Source organism: Emys orbicularis, chromosome 4, assembly GCF_028017835.1.
Source record: "Emys orbicularis isolate rEmyOrb1 chromosome 4, rEmyOrb1.hap1, whole genome shotgun sequence".
Lineage (NCBI taxonomy): Eukaryota > Metazoa > Chordata > Testudines > Emydidae > Emys > Emys orbicularis.
The window spans coordinates 13,680,164-13,700,097 of record NC_088686.1 but is presented as its reverse complement, the minus strand read 5'-3'; the positions used below and the strand labels follow the sequence as shown (position 1 = coordinate 13,700,097).

General features: G+C 44.2%; 1 protein-coding gene across 1 annotated transcript in view; it reads left to right on the top strand.

Moving 5' to 3' along the window:
- Nucleotides 1-19,934, top strand: part of CCDC175 (coiled-coil domain containing 175) — a 43,333-nt gene that overhangs the window by 15,401 nt on the left and 7,998 nt on the right. Inside the window, exons 7-13 of the mRNA XM_065402565.1 lie at nt 1,062-1,171; nt 3,503-3,584; nt 6,436-6,572; nt 12,850-12,960; nt 15,992-16,063; nt 18,019-18,154; nt 18,486-18,617. Coding sequence (XP_065258637.1) covers nt 1,062-1,171; nt 3,503-3,584; nt 6,436-6,572; nt 12,850-12,960; nt 15,992-16,063; nt 18,019-18,154; nt 18,486-18,617 — 780 coding nt within the window. The remainder of the gene's footprint in view (nt 1-1,061; nt 1,172-3,502; nt 3,585-6,435; nt 6,573-12,849; nt 12,961-15,991; nt 16,064-18,018; nt 18,155-18,485; nt 18,618-19,934) is intronic.

Sequence of the window (19,934 nt, the reverse complement as noted above, 5' to 3'; positions counted from 1 at the left end):
AGCACTACTGCACTTGTTAAGGTTTTTGTATGTGGACAGGAGTTGAGTTAGGGCAGTGGTCCCCAACGCAGTGCCCGCGGGCGCCATGACGCCTACCGGGGCATTTATGTGCACCCGCGTAGTGCCCAGCAGGGGAGAGAAGCCGCGGCCCCGCACCTGATGGGGACAGAGAACTCAGGCTGTGGGCGCGGTGTTCTCTGTCCCCGGCAGGCGCGGGGCCCACCTAGTGCCCAGCAGGGGCGAGAAGCTGCGCCCTGGCGCCTGCTGGGGACAGAGAACTCCGGGGCTGCAGACTACGGGTGCCAGTGTTCTCGGTCCCTGGCAGGTGCGGGGCCGCAGCTTAAGCCGGAGAGAAGCCACAGCCCCACGCCTGCCGGGGACAGAGAACTCCAGGGCTGCAGGCTGCGGGCGCCAGTTTTCTCGGTCCCCGGCAGGCGTGGGGCCCGCCTAGTGCCCAGCAAGGGAGAGAAGCCGGGGCCCTGCGCCTGCCGGGGACCGAGAACTCCGGGACTGCAGGGCGCGGTGTTCTCTGTCCTCGTGGCTTCTCTCCGGCTTCTCTCCGCGCTGCCCAGAACTTCCGCAAAAAAAAAAAAAAAAAAAAGTCTTGAAAAATTGTTGGCGCCCGCCACACTCTTCTGAAAACATGAATGTGCTATTGGCCACAAAAAGGTTGGGGACCACTGAGTTAGGGGCTAACCTCAAATTATAATTCAAATTAACTCTGCAGTGAAGACAAGTTAGAGGATAGAGTTTGTAGCTCAAAGATCTTTAAATCTCTTTTGGTTATCACTGTGACTCAATTTATTAACACTGTTAGTGATAAAATAGAGTAATTATAGCAAAGCACTGGCTTGACTAGTACCTTAAATATCATTTTTTTTGGATATTGGCTAATGGTTTTGCTTGTGACATTTCAGAATAAATATTAAAAAGTTACACAAAAATCATATGCAAAAATTACATGGTCTTTAAAAAAGAAAAGAAGAAGCAGTAAATTAATTTTGTGAGTACTATTTATGGAAATATTGTGCATCAGTACTAACTAATTTAATTTTTAATAGATTATTTTTAATGAGAAAGTTCAGATAGCACGACTGAAAGAAACAAACGAACAACTAATAATGGAATTAAAACTTAAAATGATGGAAAAGCTGGAACTCTGCGAAAGGAAGTATGTGTTTTGATTCTTTGTTCTCTTTGCTAAACTTGTATCAGCATTTAAAATTTCTGTAATCTTTAAGGAGTTAACAGTATTTGTTTGTAACCAGCCAGATTTAATAAATTATTTGAATAATTAAATATATAAGAATGGTAAGTAACTTCAAGTCAGTTATTGTATTTATAAATGTAGCTTTGGCATCTAATCCATGCACTGGTTGCACAATCCAGTGCTATTCCTGGGAATCAAACTACCCCTCTTTCTAAAATATTGCAGGTCACCTGTCAATCTTTCTGTTTGTGTGATTGTTTATAAAGACACAGAGTGACTGACTTAAAATAGCAATATTTTAGGGGCCAATCCAGTGCTCATTGAAGTCAGTGGGATTCTTTCCATTGACTTCAGTGGGCACACACACACGAAAAGTAACTCAAATGATATATTGGTGAATTTGAGGTAGTTGCCATGGAATAACTATTCACATACAGTGTACATAGGGCCAGAATTGTGCCCAGCTGCTCTGTGTGTGTGGGCTGGGGAGGGTACACGTCAACACCAATGCACTATGTTGCCCCTCTGAACAGCTACAATCCCTGTGCTCTGTAGGGCAGGGACTACTCCTGCCATGTGCTCCCAAAGGTGAAAGACACCCCGAAGGGGCAGGGAGGAAGCTGAGTCATGGATTACTTTAGATGGCACTACCGAGCTCATCATTTGGCTCCTAGATTACCCCGACTGAAGGGCTACAGTGAAATGTCCACATGCTCAGTCATTTCTCTGAGCTTTTTAACAATTTTGAAATTAAGTGTTTTTTCAGCTGATGGAAAAATACAACATGGGAATTTTCTTTGCAAATCAGACTTCCAGTTGAAATCCAAGATCTTGCCTCCACCAATGGCCAATACCTGATGCTTTGGAGGAAGGCAAGAACACCTAACCATAGAGAAAATATTAATCCTGGGAGCCCTGTATAAATGATCTTATTGCCTTGAACCCTGAAGTTTGACTACCCTTTTCCTAGCTGGCATAACTACGCGTGTCATTATTAGTAATAAAACTATTCGGTTCTTTTCAAAATCCAGCTGCAGTCCAGTACCGGAACATGGCCCTGACCTGTCAGCATTTATGTACATGCTTCATTTTACTACCATGAGTGTTGACTTCAGTGGGACTATTCATGGTAATAAATTGAAGCACATGTATACATGTTCACAGACTCAGGGCCTTTGTGACATGCTGCAGTGAATTTCATTGGCTGGTATGACAAAAGCATTCCCTTTGTATGACTCTTATTTTTTATAGTCCCCAAAGTGTGTGAGGTGCCTTTTTTGCTCTACATTTTCTTGCCATTATCTCTAGCTCCATCTCATATTATATAATGGGCCAGGGCCTTAGTCATTTTAAGTTAAACTGAAGACCTACCGCAATATGTTCCTTCTTTCCCTGTGTTTGGCACAAATCCCAAAGTCCAAGCTACGTGGGGTTCTCAAGTTTCCACATTTCTTTGTTATGAAGCCACCAGTTTTTCTCCTCTTCCTTTCTTAAATTCTTCCCTCCTTTGTCAGATTTCTTCCTTCTCACATTTTTCCTCTAGCTAGAAGGATGGGCCAGGTGGCTCCTTGCTTGACCATGGGCAATGCTGCAAGGAAAGTGAACAGCTGTCATGCTTCCCCTGCCACCTCTAAGACACGCAAGCACACAGTGTCCATCAGAAGCAAGATTTATGAATTTGTTTTCAATTTGTATTCCATCCACGAGGCTGGTATCACTGGATATGTCTACACTGCAGTCAAAGGTGTGATTGCAGCTTGGGTAGGCCTCCTAGTGCTGATGTTGTGGCTAATTGCAGCTTGGGTAGGCCTTCTTAGCACTAAATTGGTTAAAATTAGCAGTGAAGATGCAGCTGCATGGGCTTCAGTGCAAGATAGCAAGAGAGTAGATACCCAGGGTCTCACGGCAGTCTAGTGTAGCTCACACTGAAGTCTGTGCTGCCACATCTTCACTGCTATTTTTAGCAAGCCAGCTAGATCTCAGCTAGTGCAGGTATGTCTACACACGCTGCTATCAAATCTCCAGTTGTAGTGTAGACATACCCACTGTCACTGGCTGGCTTTATCTGCGTCCCAAGTTGTATATTAGTCAGGTGTGTATATGGGAAGCGCCTACTGCTGAGTAAAAAAATCTCTGTATTTGATAAACATTCAAGGTGCATTCTAAAATATTGTATGTTGTGTTTACACTAAAGGTATGAGAATAAGAACATGTAACATTTAACAGGCCATTGGTCATAGTTCTTTGTTCATGTTCACTCCTTAATATGTCTGCCTTGGCTTTGTTTCATAGACATAGCCTCGATTCTGATCTACTGCTTTTGCAATCAAAAATTGCCCAAGAAAGAGAGAATCTAAATATTGATATAGCAAAGGTAAGAAGCAGATTTTTTTTTTTTTTTTACTACTTCGTTGGTTTTTAAAATATATGAATATACAGTAACTCCTCACTTAAAGTCGTCCCGGTTAACGTTGTTTCGTTCTTACGTTGCTGATCAATTAGAAAACATGCTCGTTTAAAGTTGCGCAATGCTCCCTTATAACGTTGTTTGGCAGCCGCCTGCTTTGTCCACTGCTTGCAGAAAGAGCAGCGCGTTGGAGCTAGCTGGTGGGGGCTTGGAACCAAGGTGGGCCGGCAGCCCCGCTATCAGCTCCCCACTCCCCTAAGTTCCCTGTGCAGCAGCCGCCCAGCAGGCTATCAACTGCCAGGCAGTTCAGCCATAAGTAACAGCAAAATACCTGTGATGTGATCTGTTAATAGGTATAATTTATATAAGCAGCATTATTTTATGTTAAAAGCAGCAGAGAGTCCTGTGGCACCTTATAGACTAACAGACGTATTGGAGCATGAGCTTTCGTGGGTGAATACCCACTTCTTCGGATGCATGAAGTGGGTATTCACCCACGAAAGCTCATGCTCCAATACGTCTGTTAGTCTATAAGGTGCCACAGGACTCTTTGCTGCTTTTACAGATCCAGACTAACATGGCTACCCCTTTGATTATTATTTTATGTTGTAGTTTGTATGCAGAAAGTGTATTTCTTGATCAGAGCTACTTTTTGTCACATTTTTATTGTGTTATATTTGTGGGTGCACTCTAGGTTAATATTCTAAAATTGGACTAATTTGTTATCAAGTAATCACTTGGGCCCAGAGGCTGCAAGTGGGTGAGCCATCACACCTGCACAGAGCCTCATTGACTGCAATTATTTGCAAAATTGGGGTCTGACAAGGCACAATCATTTGCATGTTCAGAGTTTAAATAGCATTTGTTTTATTTCGATACATGTTTGTTTTAGGGCACAAAAAACATCCTTGGAATCAGACAATTTTTACAGCCGGTATTATTTTTAATGTGCCCTGCTATAGCATTGGGTTTGAGTTGTTTACATAGGAGTGAAGTAATAAACTCTAAATAAGTGGGTCTCAGTGCACAAGAATCAATGACAAAAGGTGAAATAGTATAACTGACCATGTTCTATAAATTTAGCATGTTTTCACCTTTTGGATTTTACAGCTGTTTCATCCTCTAGTTTTCAATACATGCGGCTCACTCTTAGGCAAATGAACTTATTTCTCTAGTAGCTATCATCAGGTAAAATTGAGGATCCAAATTCACTGGTACAGCTCTGGCAGTTTTCTTTTTAATCACTCCCATGATTCAAAGCAGGCATAAACCTGACTTAACCAGCCAGTTAAATTGGGTTTATGGCTTTTGTCTGGAGCTGGAGCAGCACAAAGTAGTCAGAGTGGACTGGTGAATATTTCCTAGGGTCTGTTCCAAAGAAGCTGTGCTACAATGGAGCTGAAGATTGGGTGAAGCAATAACCCTCATCTACTGTATCTTCCAGGGTGTGATATTTTCTTGGGGTGCCCAAGACTGTGAGTCACCTTGTTACCCACTGCTTCCAGTGAAAGGGAGTCTAAATGGTAATAACTGGGTGTCAGCTCCCTGACACTGCCAGACTGTCAGCCACTCACGCATTCTTCTCTGGGCTTATGCCAGCCCTAACTTTGCCTTGCAGATTAATACTAGGTACAACCCAGTCCCTGAGATCCTCTGAAGTGTCCCCCAGTAGTAACTGGCTTCTGTCATAGGACACTCAAAGAAATTACCAGGTAAGCTGTCCCCAAGGGAACAGTATACACACAGCTTGACTGATACAAATCAGGATGAGGTCCTTTATAACATTCCTGTGCTGAGCTGTATTTGTAAGGAAACAGTCATAAGTGTATTATCAAAGATTAAGATTTAAGAGATACTGAGTCAGGATGATGGAAACATAATGGTTACATAAAAAACCAACAAAGAGTCCTGTGGCACCTCATAGACTAACAGACGTATTGGAGCATAAGCTTTCGTGGGTGAATACCCACTTCGTCAGATGTCATGCATCTGACGAAGTGGGTATTCACCCACGAAAGCTTATGCTTCAATACGTCTGTTAGTCTATAAGGTGCCACAGGACTCTTAGTCTGGATCTGTAAAAAGTGACAAACACGGCTACCCCCTGATATAAAAAACCAAGTATAACACACTTCTCATAGTCTGAACTTAACTTTAACAGGCTAAACATCTGTCTGAAAGCAGTTTTATCTCACACAAAGCTTTCTTCCAGCGTCATTAACCAATATGGCTAGGATTCAACTTCCATGAATGCAAAGAGGGCTGTTCTTTTGCTTCCTCAGTGAAAGATAAAAAAGATGTCCTCTTGCCTTCCTCTTATATGCCAAAGACCACTGTTTTTGTCCCCAGAGTCAGGATGACCCCTGTGGTTCTTTTCCTGGGATGCTGGCTCCAAGGTGTCTTCACATACTCCTGCTTAGTCTGCAGGCAGATTTGGCTTCCATTGTGTTGGCTTATCATGCTTAATCTACATAGAGACAGGTGGATCAACGTCCTTTATCTGACCCCAAACCTGTTTGTCAGCTCTACCTTGGACACCAATTTTGGGACATATTCACAGCTCCTTAAATAGTATCTGTACATATATCTTGTAACAATTATGAAGATCAATATGTTATAGGCTTTGCAAGTTGGTACTGAGGGGTTCTTAGGGTCACACAGGTGCTGTGAAGTTTAATTAATTTAAAAGTCTTTCAGATTTTCTGATGGAAGGTGATGTGGCATTACAAAGTATTATTACTATGACTATTAGATATATGTAAAATAGACTGGGAATTAGAATGAATATTTAGTAACTATCTTTGGTCTTTATTTCTAGGCTAAGGAAGAATTACGTACAGCTGAAGGCCTGAATAGAAAACTTAAACATGAAAATAAATTTATAAGTAGCCAGTATCGGATATTACTGGCAGAAGAGGAACACTTACATGCAAAAAGGGACGAGGCGGCAACAGAGTAGGTTTAATCTGTCAATTTCTTAATTCTAAGGTTGTAGAGCAGTTTTTAAACTAAGGGAAAGCCGACAGGTGTGGAAGAGCATGTGGTTTGGACTGAGATATCCCGTAGGGGACGATCTACTAACGGAGATTCTCTGTATCTTAGTAAGGAGAAGAGGATGGAATATGATAAAATATGGGTAGAATCTGATGAGAAACAGCCAAATGAAAAAGAGCCCATTCAGTTATATCACATAATGGCAGACAGCTACAAAGTGACAATTTTTAAATGCTTATATACTAGGGTGACCAGATGTCCTGATTTTATCGGGACTGTCCCGATATTTCCTTGTTTGTCCCGCGTCCCGACCGATGTGCGGTCGGGACACTGGACAAACAAGGAAATGCTCCGGAGCCAAGAAGTGCTCGCGCCCCCGCCCCGACTCCGCCCCCTCCTCCCCCGATTGGCTCCCTCCCCGAATCCCCGCCTCTTCCCCAGGCTCACCATTCCTCCTCCCTCCACAAGTGCTGGAGGGAGGCCCGGGAGACGCAGGGGAAGTGCGGGGCCGGGGTGAGTAAGAGTCTGGCCTGGCCCCGAGCAGGCAGGATTCAGTCGGACGGTAGGGAGAGGAGGGGGGCGACCCGCGGGGCCAGGCGGCGGCTGTTCTCCCCCCCGGGCAGCGGGACTTGGGAGCAGCCGCTGCTGCAGCTCCCACTGCCGCGGGGGGAGGAAGTGGCCGATGGCCAAGCTCGGCGGCTGCGGCTCTGGCACCCGGGCCTGGTGCGGGGACCTAGCAGCGCGCACGCTGCGCCCAGCCTAGCCCCTGGCCAGTCGCGTCTGGGCTGCTGGCCAGCTAGTGCTATCCCGCGGCGACCCCGGGGCGGAGGCATCGGCAGCCCAGCCCTGTTCGTTCCCCTGCGGGACCCGAGCGGGACGGGGGGACTGGGGCCTGCTGCCCGCACTCCGGGGTCGCCACGAGATAGCTTGGCCATCGGCCGCTTCCTCCCCCCGCGGCAGTGGGAGCTGCAGCAGCGGCTGCTCCCGAGTCCCGCTGCCCTGGGGGGGAGAACAGCCGCCGCCTGGCCCCGCGGGCCGCCCCCCTACTCTCCCTACCGCCCGACTGAGTCCTGCCTGCTCGGGGCCAGGCCGGACTCTCACTCACCCTGGCCCCGCTCTTCCCCTGCGTCTCTCGGGCCTCCCTCCAGCACTTGTGGAGGAAGGGTGTTTTGTTTTTGTTTCCCCCCCCCCCCCCCGCCACGCCCTCCCCACGTCCTGATATTTGACTTGGGTGATCTGGTCACCCTATTATATACAAATGCTAGAAGTCTAAATATTAAGATGGGTGAACTAGAGTGCCTTGTATTAAATGAGGATATTGATATAATAGGCATCACAGAAACTTTGTGGAATGAGGATAGTCAATGGGACACAGTAGTATTAGAGTACAAAATATATCAGAAGGACAGAATAGGTCGTACTGGTGGGGGAGTGGCACTATATGTGAACAAAAGCGTAGAGTCAAATGAATAAAAAAATCTTAAATGAACCAAACTGTACCATAGAATCTCTATGGATAGTAATTCCATGCTTGAATAATAAGAATATAGCAGTAGAGATATACTACTGACCAGGATGGTGATAGTGACTGTGAAATGCTCAGGGAGATTAGAGAAGCTATAAAAATAAACTCAATAATAATGGGGAATTTCACCTATCCCCATATTGACTGGGTACATATCACTGTGATGGGTTCCCTGAGTCACAACCTGGAACTGGGGTATCACTGAGCCCTCTGTCATAACAATCTGGGTTCCCTCTCACACTGTGATGCTGTGGCAATCTGCAAACCTCTCCAGGTCCTGCACTTACACAGACACCCACAGGCAGGGACACACCCAGCTGAGTTACGTGAATGCTTTTCCTAGCCACTCATGAACCAGCAATAGAGAAGCTCCAGCCAATTCCCCATAGCTCCCCAGCCTGACCAGTGTCAGTTTATTACCCAGTTTGCCACTTCTACGAAGGAAAGTGGACATGTGCCAGCTTTTGTACGCTGAGCAGATTCTCCAAGCACTTCAAGCAAAACACACTGTTTTAGGTAAAATATAAAACAGATTGATTAACTACAGAAAGATGGATTTTAAGTGATTATAAGTAATAAACCCACAGATCAACGTTGGTTACCTAAGAAATAAAAATAAAATCACAATCAGAGTTCTATAAATTAGACAGGATTTCAATCAAGCCACGTCTCATCCCGATGGTATAGTCCAGGGGTCAGCAACCTTTGAGAAGGGGCGTGCCAGGTCTTCAGTAATTTAAGGTTTCACGTGCCAGTAATACATTTTACATTAACGGGCCCCCGACAGAACCCCAGACTGGCAGCGGGCTGAGCGGGGCCGGTGGCAGGGACCCCGGCTGGCAGGGGCCGGCGGACGGAACCCCAGACCGTCAGCGGGCTGAGCGGCTCAGCGCACTGCCGGTCTGGGGTTCCGTCTACCATCCGCACTGCTGGTCTGGGGTTCTGTCCGCCGGCCCCTGCCAGCCGGGGTCCTGGCCACTGGCCCCGCTCAGCCTGCTGCCGGTCCGGGGTTCCGTCCATCCAGGCCGGCAGCGGGCTGAGCGGGGCCGGCGGCCGGGATCCCGGCTGGCAAGGGGCCGGCGGCCAGGACCCTACACTGGCAGTTGGCTGAGCGGGGCCGATGGATGGCACCCCAGACCGGCGGCGGGCTGAGCAGCTCAGCCAGCTGACGGTCTGGAGTTCCGGCTGCCGGCTCCTGCCAGCCGGGGTCCTGGCCGTCGGCCCCGCTCAGCCCGCTGCCAGCCTAGGATTCCGTTCACCCAGGCAGGCAGGGAGCTGAGCGGGGCTGGCGGCCGGGACCCCGGCTGGCAGCAGCATGCCAGTAAAAATTGGCTTGCGTGCCGCAGGTTGCCGACCCCTGGTTTAGTTCCTTAATATAAAAGCTGGGATTTTCCTTTCCAGCCTGGGACCACCTCCCCAGTTCAGTCTTTGTTCTCCAGATATGTTTCCAAGTGTTGAGTTGTGGGGGGAGTGAGGACAAATGATGATGTCACTTCCCCTCCCTTATAGTTCTTCCAGCTTATTGGAAGGATCTTTTGCTATGAGGTGAATCAAGCAGCCTCCATTGTCTACGTGCTCTCTCTGAGAGGCCTCCATTGTATACAGTTCCTGGTAGTGCTTGTGAGTCTGTATTCCTCTTAATGGGCCATTATCAGTGTCTGGCTGCTCCATTGTTGTACCTGAAAGGCGGGTTGTGGGTGTTCCCAACCTTGCAACATATTTCAGTAACACACACATAGCAAAACTCCATAACTTCCCATACAATGATAGCACATACAATCCAACAGGGTATTAATGTTCAACAGATCGAGACTTTTAAAATGATACCTCACAAGGCATACTTTGTACAAAGCATATCATAATCCTAAAACTATGGTAAATATGGAGGTGCCAGAGTGTTGCTTTGGGGTACAGAGGGTCACAGTCACCTCAGGACTGGATGCAGAGATCAGATTTCTTGACACCTTACATGACTGCTTCTTGGAGCAGCTTATTCCTGGAACCCACAAGAGGAGAGGCAATTCTTGATTTAGTCCTAAATGGAGCACAGGATCTGGTCCAAGAGATGAATATAGCTGAACCGCTTGGTAATAGTGACCATAACGTAAGAAAATTTAACATCCCTATGGGGAGGGGGACACCAAAGCAGCCCACCACAGTAATATTTAATTTCAGAAAGGGGAGCTACACAAAAATGAAGACGTTAGTTAACAGAAATTAAAAGGTACAGCGCCAAAAGTGAAATCCCGGCAAGCTGCATGGAAGCTTTTTAAAGACATCGTAATAGAGGCTCATTTTAAATGAAAACCCCTAATTAAAAAACATAGTAAGGGGACCAGAAAAGTGCCACTGTGGCTAAACAACCAAGTAAAAGAAGCAGTTAGAGGCAAAAAGGCATCCTGTAAAAAGGGGAAGTTAAATTCTATTGAGGAAAATAGAAAGGAGCATAAACTCTGGCAAGTGAAGTGTAAAAATATAATTAGGAAGGATAAAAAAGAATTTGAAGAGCAGCTAGCCAAAGACTCAAAAAGTAACAGCAAAAAAAAAAAAAAAAAGTCCAAAGCAGGAAGTCTGCTAAACAAACAGTGGGGTCACTGGATGATCGAGATGCTAAAGGAGCACTCAAGGAAGATAAGGCCATTGTGGAGAAACTAAATGAATTCTTTGCATCGGTCTTCATGGCTGGGGATGTGAGGGAGATTCCCACACCTGAGCCATTCTTCTTAGGTAACAAATCTGAGGACCTGTCCCAGACTGAGGCATCATTAGAGGAGGTTTTGGAACAAATTGATAAATTAAACAGTAATAAATCACCAAGACCAGATGGTATTCACCCAAGCGTTCTAAAGGAACTCAAATGGGAAATTGCAGAACTACTAACTGTAGTCTGTAACCTATCATTTAAATCAGCTTCTGTACCAAATGACTGGAGGATAGCTAATTGATACCAATTTTTAAAAAGGGCTCCAGAGGCAATCCCAGCAATTACAGGCCAGTAAGCCTAACTTCAGTACTAGGCAAATTGATTGAAACTATAGTAAAGAACAGAATTATCAGACAGATAGATGAACATGATTTGTTAGGGAAGAGTCAGTATGGTTTTTGTACAGGGAAATCATGCCTCACCAATCTACTAAAATTCTTTGAGGTGGTCAACAAGCATGTGGACAAAGGTGATCCAGTGGATACAGTGTACTTAGATTTTCAGAAAGCCTTTGACAAGGTTCCTCACCAAAGGCTCTTAAACAAAGTAAAAAGAACAGGAGTACTTGTGGCACCTTAGAGACTAACAAATTTATTTGAGCATAAGCTTTCGTGGGCTACAGCCCACTTCTTCGGATGCATAGAATGGAACATATATTGAGGAGATATATATACATATACAGAGAGCATGAAAAGGTGGGAGTTGTCCTACCAACTCTAAGAGGCCAATTAAGTAAGAGAAAAAACTTTTGAAGTGATAATCAAGATAGCCCAGTACAGACAGTTTGATAAGACGTGTGAGAATACTTACATGGAGAAATAGATTCAATGTTTGTAATGGCTCAGCAAAGTAAGCAGTCATGGGATAAAAGGGAAGGTCATCTCATGGATCAGTAACTGGTTAAAAGATAGGAAACAAAGGGTAAGAATAAATGGTCAGTTTTCAGAATGGAGAGAAGTAAATAGTGGTGTCCCCCAGGGGTCTGTACTGGGACCAGTGCTGTTCAACATATTCATAAATGATCTGGAAAAAGGGGTAAACAGTGAGGTGGCAAATTTGCAGATGATACAAAACTGTTCAAGATAGTTAAGTCCAAAGCAGACTGCGAAGAGTTACAAAGGGATCTCACAAAACTGGGCAACAAAATGGCAGATGAAATTCAGTGTTGATAAATGCAACGTAATGCACATTGGAAAACATAATCCCAACTATACATATAAAATGATGGGGTCTAAATTAGCTGTTACCACTCAAAAAAGAGATCTTGGAGTCATTGTGAATAATTCTCTGAAAACACCCACTCAATGTGCAGCGGCAATCAAAAAAGCGAATCAAATGTTGGGAATCATTAGGAAAGGGATAAATAAGACAGAAAATATCATGTTGCCTCTATATAAATCCATGCTATGCCCACATCTGGAATACTGCGTGCAGATCTGGTTGCCCCATCATGACTGAGGTGGAGAAGGTAAATAAGGAAGTGAATAAATTTACTCCTTCTCATAACACAAGAACTAGGGGTCACCAAATGATAGCCAGCAGGTTTAAAACAAACAAAAGAAAGTATTTCTTCACACAATGCACAGTCAATCGGTGGAACTCTTTGCCAGAGTATGTTGTGAAGGCCAAGACTATAACAGGGTTCAAAAAAGAATTAGATAGGTTCTTGGAGGATAGGTCCATCAATGGCTATTAGTCAGGATGGGTAGGGATGCAAAACCATTCTCTGAAGTGTCCCTATGCTCTTTTTGCAAGAAGTTGGGAATGGGCGACGGGATGGATCACTCTATGATTATCTGTTCACGTTCATTCCCGCTGAAGCACCTGGCATTGGCCATTGTTGGAAGACAAGATACTGGGCTAGATGGATCATTGGTCTGCCCCAGTATGGCCGTTCTTATGTCCTGATTTTTAGAGAATGCAGTTTTATTTCTAAAGCGTTTCTTTTTGAAGAGTAAAATCACTTCTTTTTATGACTGAGGAGCTAACTGATTTTTCTCTCTTTGTAGCCTTGAACGATTATCCAGTTGGCTGGATGAAAGACTTGAAGTTCTGTCAAAGCGTGTGGTGGAGGAGCAAAACTTGGAGGATGAAGTTGAGAGACTCGAAGATATCTTTCAGTATGTCACTTTTCAGTATTGACTGTATTAATGACCTGGCTGCAGCTTAATCTTGGGTCCATGTGAGTTTGGGAAAGACTAAAACTTAAACATTCAAAGATACTTTAAAGAGAAAGCCAAATGAGTTTATAAACCATACCAGCAAGTTGGTATAAAACTACACGCAAATAAGTCTTGCTTTTTTAGTTACCGATAATGCTGCCTGCAGTTTATTATTGCCAGGCAAAGTAAACACAAACAAGAAGATTAAGAACAAGACATTGATTCAGATAAATAGTATAGAAATAGTATTGAATGCATAACTTCAAAATTAAACAAATGTAAATGGCTCAGATCCTGGTCCAGGCTACAGCCCCTTTTTGGTGGGGCAAAGCCTAATTGGGCAGCTGAGGTTTCCTCTGATATGGTGCAGTCCCTGGGTTGTGTAGACTTGGTATAGCCTGTATCTTGCTCCCTGGTGTAGAGGATGTGCTTGGAGCGAGTGTTCACAGAGCATTGCTGCATCCTTGTGATCTGTGGCTATTGGCACAGCTTTTTGGGACCTGTTATTGGCTGGTACATTGAGCAACTCATCCAGGGAGCTAAAAATAGCAGTTTTCAGAGTGGTGTGAATCTTGCAGCTTGGGCTCTCGAGCACATCTGCCCCCATAGGTTTGAGACCCTGAGCTCCAGCCTAAGCTGCAACCTCCACACTGCTATTTTTAGCATGATAGCCCTGTATAGCATGTAGCAATCAGAATATATTAGCCCTGATCCTTGAATCAGTGCAAAATGATGGAGTCCTGTGCCCTAATAACTGTCTTAGATGGGCAACTACCACATGGGGGAGTGGCAACTCCTTGCACTTCAACTCTCAGAGCTTATTTTTCATTTTTCTGCCAGAGGGCATGGTCTGTCCCTCTCTGCAGAAAAGGGTGGGGGAGGTCTACGCATAACCCAACACATTCCCCGTGACGGACCAGAGGCAATGAGCATCTGCACAGACACCCCTTGTCTTTTAACTGCCATGTATTTTTCTGGCCTCATGCTGCCTCTTGGTAGCATGGTTCTGGCTGGAGCTGTGCTGCCAGCCTCTCCTTGCCTGCTGTTATCCCCCCTGAATCCTTCTCAGGAGCATTTCCTGGCACATCATTAATATGCAGGTATCTTAGTTATGGATAAAATGTAGGAAAATAATTATTCTCACTTTTTATGTTGAAGAAGGAAGAGACCCAATAGATATAGTCTGATGTCTATCTTGGTATTTAACTTGAACTGACCCAACAGGATATACCTTCTGTGTATACATGAAATTGAGAAATAAAGGGTAAGGAATAGCCAAACAATGTTGTAAAGAGAAGGAAAATCTCATATTGAAATACTCATGCAGCAAAGTCAGCAGTTTAAAAATATAAGGAATAAATTAACAAGAAGAGGAGGTGAACTAATTATCACTGTCTCGGTATTATTTGGTTATCTGAAATAATGGACCGCATCCTGACAGGTAATCTCCTACAGAAGTGGTAGAAGCCCCATTGGTTAAGACTTTTAAAACTAGACTGGACAAAGCAGTATATCTTATGGAACAATCCTGCACTCGGAGAGCTGGATTGGAAAGTCTCTTCCATCTCTAATGTCTTGCATTTTATTATATGATTCTGTGAACTCTCATTGACTTAATTGGCACTTAGGATTTCTCAAGATCAGCCCCAATGTTATGTGCAGTGTTACAGGAAGGCAGCATGATATAGTGGATAGAGCACTGGATGGGGATTCAGGAGACCTGGGTTCTGTTCTTAGTCCTGGAGTGCTGGGTGACCCATAGCAAGTCAGTGTATCTCCCTATGCCTTAGTTTCCCCATCTGTAAAATGGGAATAATGATACTGATCTCCTTTTTAAAGCACTTTGAAATCTACTATGAAAACTGCTGTGTAGTGTATTATTATTAGCAATTCCGTAAGAATATATATTACAAGGAGCATTGGAACACACAAAGGAAAAGAAGGGTAAAGTCTTTGTTTTGGTTTGTTTTTTAAATAGCCACCTGTCCACAATACTATTGTCTGTAAGGGTTCTCTCAGAGAACAGGTCTAAAAAACCAGGAAAAATAAATCTGCTGATGAGGGATGAGCGAACAGAATTTTATAAGTTGCTGAATAGCAAAAATACTAGTATTATTTTGCTAACCAAATGTGGCCAGAATATCAGTTAGGACATGTTCAGCTGTCTCTGCGGGGCCACCCCACCTGCGTACATTTGAAGTCTCCTGGGGTGGCAGCCTCAGGGTTGGTGTAAGCCCTGCCCTTTAAGCATGGGAGACTGTCCGCTACCACCTACTGCCAAATCTTCATGGGGCTTTGGGTAGCCACTTCTCCATCTCCCTCTTGTATCTCAAAGGAGAGCGGGTCACTGGTAACAGCGTCTCCTGAAAACGCAGTCAGACATATGGGAGCAGGATTACCTCTGCCTCCAACTACCAGCCTTTTTATTTTATTAAACTAAAATCCTCTAGAATGTGTTGAGTCCACAAAAAATTGTTGCATGCTAATGTTTGCCTTGGGACTTCTACATTAGCAGATATATATAATGTGTGCAATGAATGTATGCATCCATCTGCCTTGAGGCTCCACATCTGTGCAGGTTCTTCTGTATTAGTTACTGCACCTAAATCATACTAATGTAACATCTCTGTTCTTAAACTTTTGCCCTGGTGTTTTGGGCTTGATTAATAGGACCTCTGGTTGCCTTCTCTCGCAGTGTTATTTATTCTGGCATAAGTCAGGACTCTTGGCTTTGCCATAGCCTCCACCAAGTGCCTGTTTAACTTTGCAGTCATGTCGCCTGCCTAAGAGACCACAAACCATATGAAGCACAGAACCATGACTGCACACCAAAATAGGTATATTTCTGAGAAGTGAGTCCCCAGCTGGTAGGAGTGCTTAGCTTGCTGACTTGGAAAAAGCTTTAAAAATTGTATATTCAAAAAATGACTTATAAAATGAAATGGTATGCAAAAGTTAGCATTATTCTGAACCTTTATTCTTGTTTCAGAAACGCTAAGGATGCCTATGCAAGAGAACTAGAGAATCTAGAGCAATGTTTAAAGAGAGAAAGTGAGATGAGGTAAAATTACAAGTCATCATCCTCATAAGGAACAGATCAACATATTAATGATTTATGGAGACTTTGTTTATATTTTTCAAATAAGACTTAAAACCAAGGTTCTAACCGCCCAAAGCTCCAGTGGTCCTTTTTGCTGGACAAGGAGTGATTCATCTCAATGTCATGGCCAAATTACATCTGGGGTAATTGTATTCTGTCTTCTAAATTCCCCCGCTGTCTCATTTCCTGTCCTGTAGTGTTGTTGTGTGGTAACAGCTGCTAAACTTTACCAAGTAGGTGGTTCTGTATCAGCAATGCATTAAATTGTTCTGGTTTGGGTACCAATTTAATTTTGTAAAGCACTTTGGGATCCTTCCAGATGGAAAATCACTGTATGCTTGTAAGCTATTGCTGTTGTTTTCCAGTTTAGGGCTGATCTTGCACAATTGAGGTCAATGGGAGTTTTGCCATTGATTTCACTGGGAGCCGGATCAGACCTTGAGTCTGTGTGGCCTAATTTTCTCAAGTGCCAAGTGCCCGCAACTCCTGTTAAAGTCAATGGCTACTTAGAATGCTCAGCACCTTTGAAAATCATACCACCAGTCTGGTAGACATTTAGGGCTCCAGCTGTCATGAGCACAGTGGACTAGGAAAGAGTTTTTAGGAAACTAGGAAAGAGTCTGTTTTAAAATGATTTTGCATCTTGGATTATGTCAGCTGCTTTGCTGGGGACTGCATATTTTTCAGCCTTTAAATAGAGCCTCCCATTGAGTTTGTTTTGTTTAGTAAACCTTGTGGGGTGGGGGGGGAAGCATGTTCTACAAAGACCACTGAAAGCACATTATAATAAGAGTTATGCTAAATGCATCCCTATTGATGAGATCTGCCAAGATGTACTTTGCATCACTCTGCATACTCTGTTTAAGCAGTGATGCTTGGATTTAGATGCCAGGAGGCCCTTTCATATCTCTCTTTTAGTGTGTATGGGCAGGGGGGAGCTAGCTATGGAAGAGGCCCCAAGTTGGATAAATCCGAATTAATTATTGTAACTGGAGTTAGGTGTGAGAGGATGATAAAAATTTTCCAGTTTGCTTTGAAGTTTACTCAGCAAACTCAGAACTCCAAGTGAACCTAAGAGGCGGGGGAGAGGGGGAATACTCACAAGCTGAACCACCTTCAGATTCTGGTCTAAATCCCAGTTTCTCTCAGCTGTGCTCAAGATGTGCTACTCTTCCAAACCAAACGGGACATATCTTATTTTTAGAGAGGCAAGTTCTATATCAGGGATCGGCAACCTTTGGCACGCGGCTCACCAGGCTAAGCACCCTGGCGGGCCGGGCCGGGTCGGTTTGTTTACCTGCCGCGTCCACAGGTTTGGCTGATCGTGGCTCCCACTGGCCACGGTTCGCTGTCCCAGGCCAATGGGGGCTGCGGGAAGCGGCGCGGGCCGAGGGATGTGCTTGCCACCGCTTCCCGCCACCCCCATCGGCCTGGAGTGCCGAACCGCGGCCAGTGGGAGGTAAACAAACTGGCCCGGCCTGCCAGGGGGGCTTACCCTGGCAGGCTGCATGCCAAAGGTTGCCGATCCCTGTTCTATATACTTCTCTTAGGGCTTTTTCTCCATGAGTGCCTCCCAACTGTTTGCGACTCTGTTTTCCTTACAGAGGTAAGAACTGAACCTCTCTGGCCATATTGTTCCATCCTCTTTATTATCCACATCATTACCCCCATTGCATGGCTACATCTGCTCTAGGAATTATTTTTGGGAAACTCTACGGCCTGTGTTATGCAGGAGGTTAGACTTAGATGATCACAGTGGTCCCTTCTGGCCTTGAAACCTGTGAATTTATTCTGTTTGTGCCTCTCAGAATCAAGTCTGCTTTGTTACTTTACACATGCTATGCAGCTCTGATTTCCTAATCAATTACAATGCAATGTCATGTAATGGGTGATACTGTTTGTGTACTTACCACTAGAGCTTTGCTTCAGTGGAAACAACTTCACCTAGCAAAGAAGAAGGAGGTCTTGTGGATAACAGAGGAGAGATTCATGAATGAAATGAATGTAAGACTTGAGACTGGTAAAAAACGTCATGCTGAGCTAATTGCAAAGGTATGTTAACCAGTTGGCATTACAACAAAGCCTATTCACTGTAAGCCCCTACCTTTCATGCTGTTCTTGGCAAAGTGGTTAAACTTTAAGGGCCAGATCCTCAGTTGGTGTAAATTATGATTTCGAAGGCACTGTGTCAGTTTACGCCATCTGAGAATCTGGCTTTAACAGATGATTAATAAAATTGTAAAGCAGTTATGATCACACAGCACTGTGTTTCACATGACAACTGCACCCATTGTACTCAGCCCAGTTATTGTTTAATATTGCAAGTGAGCCTGTGTGTACTGCAGAAATGATTGTCCCTGTTAATTTTGTTTTCTGCAACCAGAATGAGTATTTCCAAAAAGAAATTTTGCAGGCTGAAGAACAGTTCAAACACCTTAGTGATGATGTAAATAAAAGGGAAGCTGAATGCGAGAAGTATGAAAACAGCTTAATAGAAGACATACAGTGGCTTGAGGTAAATGTCATTTTAAAAAAATTCTTGAAAAGAGTAGTTTAAATGGAGAGACCTTCTTTGCTGGTGTCAGTTGGCACCACTCTATTCAATGGTGCTATACCAATTGACACTAGCAAATAATTTGTCCCATGATTACTAATAGTTTCAAGAAAAAGTGATTCAGTGCCATATTAACTCTTTGAATGCTGTACTGACTCTCCTAGAACAGGAGAGGTTTGGGTTTGGCTTGGGTTTTTTGGATTTTCTTTTTCTTGCTAAGCAGTTATGACCTGATCCAAAGCCCACTGATGTCTCTGGGCTTTGAATCGGGCTTACTAGCAGTGGATAAAGTCTTCCTTTGCAACTGGTACAAGGCTTTGTGTGCACTGAAAATAAGAGCAATGAAGTGGTGGATTCCATGCAGGGAGCTTTCCCACAGTTACTTGATTGCTAGATGCCAAAGGCAAAGAAGTCTGATCATTGTTTGGTTTAAACTGCCTTAATCCCACCCGTTCTCTGAACTGCTAGAGGAGACCTAAGTGAGAAATAAAATAAAACTGTTTCCTTCTCACTAGTCTTCCAGACAAACCAACAACAAAGGCATCAGTCCGAGTTTTGTGGCTGATGTATCATCTAGTACAGGAAGTTGATTGAACAACTCATACTGCTACTCAATTGTGGCATGCCCTCCACATGTGTCCTTTTCCATATGTATGTACTCATATCTATCAAATTGAATTCCATGCAGAAAAAGTACCCATAAAAAGTGAAATAAAAAATGTAAAAACAAATATATAGGACCTTAACTTTGAAGCAGCTGCTTGGAGTCGATCAGTGTGAAATTTGTCCCACAATATTTAGATAAACAGCACAGGCTTTCTGAAAATATTTAGTCTCGCTGCTGACATGATGGGCCAAACTCTGTTCTGAGTTACAGAGCTGTAAATCCATTGAAATCACTGGTGTTGTGTGAGGCGTAATGCAGGGCAGTTTGGTCCTATGTGCGCTAATCCTCTGAGTGCTCTATTATAGCATCCAGCAGCCCTCCTTCAAAGAGAAAGGAGGACAATGTGAGACTCTGAATGAGAACTGACTGGAGCTTCCAGAAACATCAGGCACATCTCCCATCGGGTGTATATGGCATTTCCTCTGTCTCTAGGTAACCTTTCCTGGTTGTATGATTCTCAGCCATCAGTCTAATGGTTCAGAACAGGATAAATCAGACATCCTTAATGTATGAAATATCCCAAGCCTCTTCTTCTCTCTCTCTTTCAATGCCTCTTTCAATGTGTGTATGGATCTAAAATAATTACACACTGGATCTCTCCTTATGTGCAT